The following is a 10,857-nucleotide window of genomic DNA, read 5'->3' on the forward strand; positions in this document are numbered from 1 at the left end:
CCTTCTCCCCAAAGAAACATTTGGTGAAAACTTGATCACTTGGGTTTTCTTTATCTGTGTATGCTTTGGCCTTGTTAAGATGTAAGAACAAGGTAATAATTAGCCTTGGTATTCTAAGGTGTGTTCTTATAACTTAGTTGAACAATGTTAAGAGATGTGCTAAATAGTCTTTTTATCAGATGCATTCAAAAGAGCTAGATCTGTAGCTCAGGTTAGGTAAACCCCGAGGTAAGGGGCTATACTGTAACATGCCACCAGGGGCCCTCCCTGGAGGCCTGTGTCTCAGTCATTCTCCTTATGTTGTTAGAATTGTTCTTATTCCTACAAAGTTTCCCTCACTTTGAACCTATATCTCTATATTAGTTATCTATTGCTATGTAACAAATTACCTTCTAATTTGGTGCTGAAAATAACAATAATATCTTTTAACCAGCAACATTCTGAGGGCCAGAAATCTGGGAGTAGCTTATCTGGGTGATTCAGGCTCAGGATTTTTCACAAGGTTGCCATTAAGCTGTCAAGGAGGGCCGCAGTCATCCCAAAGCTCAATGGTGGCTGGAAAATCTGATTCCAAGCTCCATCACCTGCTTGTCGGCAGGAGGCCTCAGTTTCTCACAGGCTGTTGGTCAGAAGTTTCCATTCCTTACCACAAGGACCTCTCTATGGGCTGTCTCGGTGTCCTCAGGACATGCAAGCTGCCCCCACACCCAGGGGACTGATGCAAAGGAACAAGAGAGCAGGAGCAAGTGAGAGAGCACCGACGACAGTAGCCGCAGTCCTTTACACCCTAACAGTGGTGATGTGCCAGCAGTTCCACATGGCCTGTGGGTCGCACAAACTCACCCTGTTAGAGTGTGGGAGGGGAATCCATCAGGATGTGAACCCAGCATGTGGGGATCCCCACAGGCCATCTTGGAGGCTGGCTACCACAACCTAGAGCCGCTCTCTTCAGCCCTAACAAAACACAGTGACAAACAGTAGGTCCATGGCTCTGAAAACAAAACCTTCGCTAACACTGCAGTCTTGAGAGCACCTCCCCTCACCAATAACTGAGGCTACGGGCCTGCCAGAAGGCCAGCCTTGCTAAATGGTGTCCCAGAGAACTTTGCATTTCATCATGTCCTTGAAGAAGAGAGGTGTTTTATCGTTTTCTTATAATAAAACGTTCTGGATCACTCTCTAATTCTCTTAAGAAAAATAGTAGATGAAAGCCCCAAATCAAAGTTGAAAACTCTTGGGTTTCCTTTGTTCCATTAATAGTTACAAGTAGAATCTGTTTGTCATGGCGGAAGTCATTACGTCAAGTAGAAGAAGGTACAGACTTGTTGGAGAGCAAAGGTGTTACCAGTAACCTGGCTGGGCCTGCTGTATTCCTCATTTGTAGCTTATCAGGAACTTTTGTCACCGAGTTGTGCTTTAGATTTATCTTTCCTCTGCTCTAAAAATGGAAAATCTACAACAGCAGAGAACAGTTGAAGACTTTCTGGCTGATGCACCCTGAGTTCTGGGTTTCAGTCAAAGCCACCCCGCAGCTGGGCTCTGGACGTTGGGTTGTATGGTAGCCACAGGGTTTTTCAACAAGGATCATGAGGGCATTTTCTGCATCATGGATTATGTCTGCTCCCCTGGCTTGAACTCAGTAAGTTACATCACTCAGCCAGAACAAAGGCAAATATTTTTCTCTCCTGTTGTTCCTGAAGGGGAAAAAAAAAATCCGTGCTTAAGCTGGTTGAGTATAGATAGACTTTGTGACCCAATAAAATCTTTGCTGATTCTTTCTCCTGAAATATACTGTGGCCCCTAAGCAGGTTCTATACCAATGGCACCCTGGCAGGAACTGTTTCTCAGCCTTCTCTCCTAAATTGTATTCATTAAAATAAACATTTTTGCTCTTTTTTATTACCAGAACATCAGAACAGACATGGTCATGGATGTTGGCTGCAGCATAAATCCAGCCCTTGACATAGGCCAGGTACGTGTACCTGCTTTGCCTCAACCCCATTTGTGAAAGCCAGAGCTGCTGTGGGGGTCTGTAGGGAAGACATTCCATCTGGCTTACTCGTCGTCTTATTTTTCTACCCTTGTAAGTCAGGATGTGTCTCTTCAGGCCGGCCGCAGAACTCAGATCTCTTATTGTTTAAAAAAGGGAAGGAAACAAAGATGTTTTAAGTAGTTTTGAAGAGACATGCTGTCTGTGATTGAGGAGCTTGAGAGAGGCAAAAGAAGCAAGCCTGGGGGTGCGAGAATGTGCCCCACCTCTGGGATTAGAAAGAAGACTAGGGCCAAGTGTGAAGTCTTGGGCGTACGATGGGCTCTAGCTTCGAGGACTTTGAAGTCGGGTTGGGAGAACATCAAATAGTTAACGGCAGTAGCCACAGACATCTTTTATTTAAATTTGAAATAATTGAGAAGATTAAAAAATCACCAGCTGTCTTATATAATTATTCAGATGGCAAGTGTTTCTTGGAAACACAGAAAATTTGCCAACATGGGCACTGCATTTCCACAAGGAAAAGTCAGTTGGCTGTCTTTTCAAGAGAAGCATGCTCTTTGTGATTCTAGGACTCGGGACTCACCTGGAAGCTTCACTCACTTTCTTTACCTGTCACCTACCCGTGGGCAATTCAGCTTACTCCCCGCAGTTCAGAACATGGTCTGAGGTACTCTCCAATCATGACACGTGTCACTGGAGAATGGGAAGAACGTGTGGGTTGAAGAAGTCAAAGAGGGCTTCAGGGAGGCCCTGGGTGTGGGTGAAGCCTCCAGGGAATGAACAGGAAAAGGCATTCTGGCTGGGAGGACAGTGGAGGACATCTACCTAAAGAAAGACAGGAAATGCAGCCTACGTGGTGTTCAGGGCTAGTGGGGGTGGGCAAGGGGCTGAGGACGGTGGCGAGTGCCTGCATTGCCTGTGTCAGCTGTCAGCCTCTGCAGGCAGAGAGCAGAAGACGGCCGGCCCGGTTGGAGGAGGCATCCCAGAGACAGGCACCTGCCTTAGTAGGTGGAGGTGACGTGGCCCAGGGCGTGGTCTAGGCTTTTAGGAAGAGATTGTGTTAGAGAAGAATCTCCCCCCAAATAGACACAAGGGAGGCGGGAGAGAGGGGTGGAGAAAACACGGCCATAGCAAGGAAGTGACACAGAGGAGACCCAGAAGTCAGAAAGATGTGTGGTAAGCCGATTTTGTCCACATGCTGACATCTAAGAATTGGAGCATTTTAAAGCTGTGTGGGAAGCTTAGAGAGCACGCAGTTCATGTAACAAGCCAGGAAACAGAGTCCAGAAATGTGAGCCAAGCCCACTCGTGATCGAGGATGGTGAGAAGAGATGAGGGGATTATCAGAGGCCTGTCAGGTTGCTGGGTCTACGGACAGGTCGGTCAGAGGGTTCCTTCTGGCTCATGAACAGAAAAAAGGAGGGCCTTTGGGCCACAGGCCGTTTGAGGTCTCTTGTAGAGCTACGCTTTCACTGCCAAATTGAGATTCAAAGTCAAGTTCTTTGACTTTGAACTTCACACCGAGTAAGATGTTCAGAAACACTTTGAGGTAAACTTCTAAGTAAACTTTCAGAGACATCTTGCAGGACATGCTGAAAACCCTCTTACAATGTATTTTAAAAATTCAAATAAACAGCATGAAGTTGAAATGCCGCTGTTGATTGTATTTTCTCATTTATGGAAATTCTTTCCCGCCAGATCGAAGGTGCATTTACTCAAGGCGTGGGGCTTTATACAGTAGAGGAGCTGCATTATTCTCCTCAGGGTGTCCTGTACACTCGTGGTCCGAACCAATATAAAATCCCTGCCATCTGTGACATGCCCACCGAGCTGCATATTTCTTTATTGCCTCCGTCTCAAAGCTCAAATACCCTGTATTCATCGAAGGTAAGCTGTGCTTGATAAATAAATGCATGTTTCTGTGATTTGTGAGATCCGTGCAGGCAGCTGGGGGAGGTGCCTTCATTTCTTGGTTGTTTGAGGTTTTTACCAGACTTATAGAGGAAAAGGCCCTATTAAACATGTTAATTATGAATTAATTTAACAATGTTACAACTTTTCTTAAATACTTCAAATTCTGGAGACTCACATGAGCTATTGTTACCATCAGGTTGTATCTGATTTTTCGTTTTGCCATAATCATCTCATACCTACATCTGCTTTCTCCATTTGGTAACATTTCCTTAGGCAGGAATCCTAAGGATGAGAATACTGGGTTAAAATATTAGATTACTTTTTTAAAAGAAAAACGTTACATATATGATAATATTTTATAGGCGCAACTGGGTGGCTTAGTTGGTTAGATATCGACTCTTAGTTCTGACTTAGGTCTTGATCTCATGGGTTGTGGGATCGAGCCCCCGTTGGGCTGTGCTCTCAGTGGAGAGTCTGCTTGTGGATTCTCTCCCTCTGCCCCCCCATGCATGTGTGCATGCTCTCTCGCTCTCTCTCTCTCAAATAATATTTTATGTAGGCATCTATACACATGTTTACCTATAGATGCATGTATACCTATGTGTACATATAGACACAAAGAGAGAGAGTCATAATCCAGTTGACTTGTTTCCCTTCAAGGGTCTAGGAGAGTCTGGGATATTCCTGGGATGTTCAGTGTTTTTTGCCATTCATGATGCGGTGAATGCAGCACGACAGGAGAGAGGCCTGTTTGGACCATTGAAGCTCAATAGTCCCCTGACTCCAGAGAAGATTAGAATGGCCTGTGAAGATAAGTTCACAAAAATGGTATGATCTGCTCATGAAATTCTGAATTGTTCTTCCCTGTCCTTGTAGTCAAGGTTTATTAACCCACTGTGGTGGTTTTCCATGAAAGAAAAAGTGACAGAAGTCCTGAGGACATTTGAGCATGGGAAGAGCAGACTGACCCTTAGACTGCAGTTTTTCATCAGCTTGGTCCTGCCTGCCCCACAGCGGGGCTCAGTTCCACACCACTTGAAAATGCAGGTTCATTTGGTTTTGTTCCCTTCCCAGGACATGTTGGTCAGGAATGGGAGTTCAGAAACTGTTTCCTGAACCTAAGACACCCAGGCCGAGAATATGGGCCATGCCAACAGTCTGTCCCACTCTATCCAATCAGACACTTGAGAAAGTACGTGGAATTCCTGATTTGCACTGTAGAGTGGGAAGGGCTTTTTCCGGCCCAAGCCCAAGAACAGAGTCCCTCATGCATCCATATCCCTGCAGAGCAAACATCTCAGCTCTCCTTGTTCACTTTCAGTGATGAGACACTAACTCTGGGAGAAGCGCTGTTGACAGTGACCCCTCTGACTATATATAAGGTATACCTTATATTGAGGGGAGAGCCCCCTCCTATTCCTCCTCTTAATGCTGGCTCTGTGTGGTACCCCTTAGAGCTTGTCCTAAGGCCCGTGAATCACCTCTCCACTATGGGGGAACACAGAGACTAATTCCAGTTTTCACTTGACCCTCTTCAAGTATGAACTGATGACGCTTGTAGCTGCCCTGCCCTGACTCGTTGTCCTGCTCCACACTCCTCCACACTTCTCATGCTGTCATTCTGAGACCTCACTTTGTCCTGGTCGCCCTTTGGGTGGTTTTTATCCTGCTTTATATTATGCTATTTTTCACCTGTCACAAACGTTTTCCAAATCGCAAACGTCCACATTTGTTCTTTTATTCCAGATCCCAAAAGACAAACCTGGATCCTATGTTCCTTGGAATGTACCCATATGAATCAAATACAAACTTCTGGGGAAATGGGATGACTCTTCCAACATGGCAGTCTATCCAGTCTTTATGCTTTAAGATGCTAGGTCTGAAAGATAAATGTTCATAGTTTAGAAGTCATTTCACAGAGTATTGCCTTTATATGATGCTGATTTTAAATGTTCCATTTGGATTTTGATAGATATGCTTAAGCAATTTAGAAATCATATTTTAAATAGCACAAATACTAACTGTTTTCCTCTAGAATGATATTCTCCATTACTCTGTTTCTTAAATCCATCCAGCTGAATGGAATAGAAGATGATGATTTGTATGTGATTCATATTTGGCTTGTATCCACCAACAGAAATTACACTGTCTAGTGAAAGGCAATTTTCTAAATAATTTTATTAGTAGTGTGAACTGTAAAGTTGTCATTTTCTCATATGTCCCCATCTGCTATCAGCCTCCTTTTATTGTCAGAATGGAACCAGGCACTGTATCCAAGCATCTGTGGAACTAAAAAAAAAAAAAAATTAAAAAAAAAAGGATAAATTAGACTTCATCAAAACTAAAAACTTTTGTGCTTCAAAAGATCCTACAAGAAATTGAAAGACAAACCACAGAATGGTAGAAAATATTTCCAAATCATATATCTTAATAAAGATGTATTATGTAGACTATATTTTAAAAACTCTTACAACTCAGCAATAAAAAGATGAATAACACAATTTAAAAATGGGCAAAGGAATTGAACAGACATTTACCCAAAGAAGATATATAAAAGGCCAATAAACACATAAAAAGATGCTTGAAGTCAATAGTCATTAAGGAAATGCAAATGAAAACCACAGTGGAAACCATTTCATTCCCAATACGATGGCTGTAATCAAAATGATGGATAATATTAAGTGTTGGTAAGGACGTGGAGAAATTGGAACCCTTATCCATTACCGAGAAGAATGAAAATGGTGCAGACAGTGGAAAAAAATTGGCAGTTCCTCAAAAAGTTAAACATGGAATTACCAAATGACCATGCCTAAGTATATACCTAAGAGAGTTGAAAATATATGTACACACACAGACTTGTACACAAATGTTCATAGCATTATTTGTAATAACCAAAAGTGGAAACAACCCAACTGTATCAACTGATAACAAAATATGTTACACAAAATGTGGTATGTCCATACAAGGGAATATTATTCATCCATACAAAAGAATGAAATACTGGTAATATTCTACAACTTGGATGAACCTTGAAAACATTGTTTAAGTGAAAGTAGCCAAACACAAAAGGCTACATATTGTATTATTCCATCTATATGAAACATCTGGAATAAGGAAATTCATGGGAACAGAAAGTCAACTAGTGGTTTCCAGGGGCTGAGGGAAGAAGGGGAGAGGGAAATGGGGAGGTGATTGCTAATGGGTACAGCATTTCTTTTTGGGGTGATGAAAATGTTCTGAAATTAGATAGTAGTGATAGTTATATGACCTATGAATATACCAAAAAGCACTAAGTTGCACACTTTAAAAGAGTGAATTTTATGGTATGCATATTAAATCTCAATTTTTTAAAAAAGCATATGTGGAGAGAAACAGAAAATGTGGAAAAGATTGAGAAGTTGTGACAATCATAAGAAATTTATCCCAATGGCCTTCAGTGACAAGACCTCAAAGGGGGCTAAGCAGCAAGACAAAAATCACTGAAAAATTCCATTTTCATTAGGGGCAGAAAAAAAATATCTACACTGAAGTATAAAATACTAAAGACTAAGGGATGGCACCTTCTCCCTGTCACAACCTTGACTCAAGAACTCTTGTCCCAAGACCAAGTTAAGATAGCAGTGGTTCTTCAGGTTTGCCTTTCATTGCCACATGGATGTGTCCCTCAAACTCAATGGGTCCCAAACAGATCTCCTTGTCAATACGCCATCCCTGAGATGCTAAGCCAGAAATGAGGGAGTAATCCAAGATGCTCCATTTTCTTGGTGCACGCACCTGTTCAGGCATGAAGTCCTGTCAGTCCCACCTCAGAGAAATCTCCTACATCTGTGCCTCCCCTTCTTTATTCCCATGGCTACTGTGTTGTTCCAAGCTACCATTATTTCTAACCTATGTGATAGTCTCCTTTTTATTGTCCTGCTTTCATTCTGCTTCCCTTCCAAACCATTCTCCAGATTAAAGTGAAAGTTTTATATAAGTTTATGGACACACACACACACACACAGAATATGATTATGTTACAGCCTTGCTTAAAACCCTTCAATGACTTCCTGTTCGTTCCACCAGATTAATATCTCAAGTCTCTAAGGTAGCATATGTTCCCTCTGTGATCTGGCCCCAGACTATCTCTCCAGTGTTGTCTCACGGTCCCCTTTTTTATCATCAAAATTTCCCATTCTGTTTCTCACTCTGGAGCCTTGGTCCTCTGTCTAAAAAGGTGCTATCACTTCCATCCCTCCTTTTGTCTGCCGCTATGTAGTGCTTCTTAAATTTTAAAATTCACAGAAATAACTTGAAGATGTTGTTAAAATACAATCAAGCAGCCCCAGAAGCAAGAAGGTATGATGGGAGTGATCCATCTAGAATCAAGCACCAGTAGGGTCAGGAGGAACCCAGGTATCCACTGTTGTTGTATCGGCATCTCGCCTGCAGTTCATGCCTGTGACTGCATGGTGGAGTGTGAGGTCCCTCGTGACAAGCTGAGGGAGAAGGAAAAATTCTGAGCTTGGTTCACAAATGGGTTGATTGGAAAAAGCCCAAGCTTGGTTCACAAATCAGCATGTGCATACAAGCCAGATAAGGACAGTGCCTGCACTACAGAGCCCCTCAAAGGTGGTGAGGGGAATTTCTCCCAATGGGTAGAGTTTTGGGTAGTGCACCTGGTTATCCACTCTGTGTAGAAAACAGAGTGGCCCAAGGTTAGGGTATATATGTGTAGTAGCAAATGGTTTGGCCAGCTGGGCAGGACCTGGAAGGGGAAAGATTGGAAGACAGGGGGCAAGAGGCTCATGAATGGGTATATGGGAATGGGCACAACGTGTCAAAATGTTCATATTGCACATTAGAAATAAGAACTGTTGGCTACATAAATTTAGAAAAAACAATGTGGAAAACTTACCTTTCCTCCATTCACAAAACAAGTTAATCTGACTCTTCAGAATGAGATATCATGTCGAAATAACTGGCTGAACGTTATGAAGTTGCATTGAAAGCACTTGCTCCTGTGTCTACCTAAGACCGTGTTGGTGAAGGCTGTGGGGAAACAGACTCTCTTGTGCATGATTCATTGGACTAATACACACATTTTGGAAAGTGAGTTAGTTGGGCCTCTCAGCAATCCCACTCAGAAATTCCAGTTTCGGTTGAAATCTCCCAGCATGAAAGAGGCACTGAACAACCAAGTACAAACACAAAACGGCATTTGACGTTAGCCATCTCTGCCATTGGTCACCCCACTGCTTGACACAGTGCGTGTGGGAAGAGTCATGAGGGCAAGGATGGGTGCTATGCCTCCATGTAGCTGTTGCTACTGCTGAATGTCCAACCTGCCCAGCACAGACCAGAACTAGCACCCAAGTTAGCCTCTGGGGGGCACACAGACAACTCCACTCTGGAAGGAGCAGTGACTTATTTTAACAGAAATGCATACGCGTTCTGGGTAAAGGTTTGCCTTGCCTGCCTGTACGGCCTTAGCCATCACCACCTAAGGGCCTGTGCAGTGTTAAGTGCACTCTCGTAAGATCCCCATGTAACACTGCATCAGACCAGTTCACAGCCAAGTAAGGGCACCTGCCCCACAGCAATGGGGTGAGAGTGTGACATGCGATCCACTGGTCATATCACATCTGTACCACTCAGAAGTGGCTAGTCTGATAGAGCAATGGAATGGCCTAGAGAAATGCCAGCTAGGAGGCTTGGGATGATGGAGCTCCATCCTGCAGGATGCAGGATACTCGAAATCGAATGGATGGTTAACAAGCTGGCAGAAAATATCTGGACATTTATAACAGAATATAGTTAATATCCATTGTATATAATTAAATTCTTCAAATTGGTAAGTCAGGAACCTAATAGAAAATGGTCAAAGAACAGAAGAATAAATACAAATATTCACTAAATGTATACCAAAGTGGAAAAACCTCAAAATAACAAGAAATGCCAATTTTGGACTGTCCCTTCCTCCCACATATTTGGAAAATGGTAGCATGGATAATACTCAGTGTTGGTGAAGGCCGTGGGGGAACAGACACTCTCTCACACATGATTCTCCATATTAACACACACACATTTTAGAAGGTGAGTGAGTTGGACCTAACAGCGTGCTTACCCTTCAACCCAGAAATTCCAGTTCTCAGAATTTGTGCAACAGAAATACTTGCTCAGATGTGCCATGTTAAAGCCTGAGAGTTTTCATCACAGCATTGTTCATAATAGTGAAAAGTTGAAAAATTAATCTGAACTAATAGAGGATAGTTTAAGGCAATAATAAAAAGGCTAACAGACACATTAAAAAATGTTCACCATCACTCAGCATCAGGGAAATACAAATCAAAACCACAATGAGCTACCACCTCACACCGGTCAGAATGGCTAAAATTAATCACTCAGGAAATAACATGTTGATGAGGATGTGGAGAAAGGGGAACCCTCTTACACTATTGGTGGGAATGCAAGCTGGTGCAGCCACTCTGGAAAACAGTATGGAGGTTCCTCAAAACGTAAAAAAAATAGAGCTACCCTATGACCCAGCAATTGAGCTACTAGGTATTTATCCAAAGGATACAAAAATAGTGATTCAAAGGGGCACATGGGCACATGCACCCCAGTGTTTATAGCAACAATGTCCACGATAGCCAAACTATGGAAAGAGCCCAGATGAATGGATAAAGAAGATGTGGTATGTGTGTGTATTTATACATACACACACACACACACATATATACATATATATAATGGAATATCACTCAGCCATCAAAAAGAAAGAGATCTTGGGGCGCCTGGGTGGCACAGCGGTTAAGCGTCTGCCTTCGGCTCAGGGCGTGATCCCGGCGTTATGGGATCGAGCCCCACATCAGGCTCCTCTGCTATGAGCCTGCTTCTTCCTCTCCCACTCCCCCTGCTTGTGTTCCCTCTCTCGCTGGCTGTCTCTATCTCTGTCAAATAAATAAATA

At 43.0% G+C, this 10,857-nt stretch overlaps 1 protein-coding gene across 4 annotated transcripts in view; it reads left to right on the top strand.

Moving 5' to 3' along the window:
• Positions 1 to 6,255, top strand: part of AOX1 (aldehyde oxidase 1) — a 79,312-nt gene extending 73,057 nt beyond the window's left edge. For all 4 annotated transcript variants that reach the window (XM_034654925.1, XM_034654926.1, XM_019795978.2 and 1 more), the window contains 4 exons: positions 1,907 to 1,972; positions 3,692 to 3,880; positions 4,568 to 4,735; positions 5,654 to 6,255. In XM_034654925.1, coding sequence (XP_034510816.1) covers positions 1,907 to 1,972; positions 3,692 to 3,880; positions 4,568 to 4,735; positions 5,654 to 5,704 — 474 coding nt within the window. In that variant the 3' untranslated portion in view covers positions 5,705 to 6,255. The remainder of the gene's footprint in view (positions 1 to 1,906; positions 1,973 to 3,691; positions 3,881 to 4,567; positions 4,736 to 5,653) is intronic.
• Positions 6,256 to 10,857: the final 4,602 nt, after the last annotated feature.

This window comes from Ailuropoda melanoleuca, chromosome 2 (assembly GCF_002007445.2).
Source record: "Ailuropoda melanoleuca isolate Jingjing chromosome 2, ASM200744v2, whole genome shotgun sequence".
Classification (NCBI taxonomy): Eukaryota; Metazoa; Chordata; class Mammalia; order Carnivora; family Ursidae; genus Ailuropoda; species Ailuropoda melanoleuca.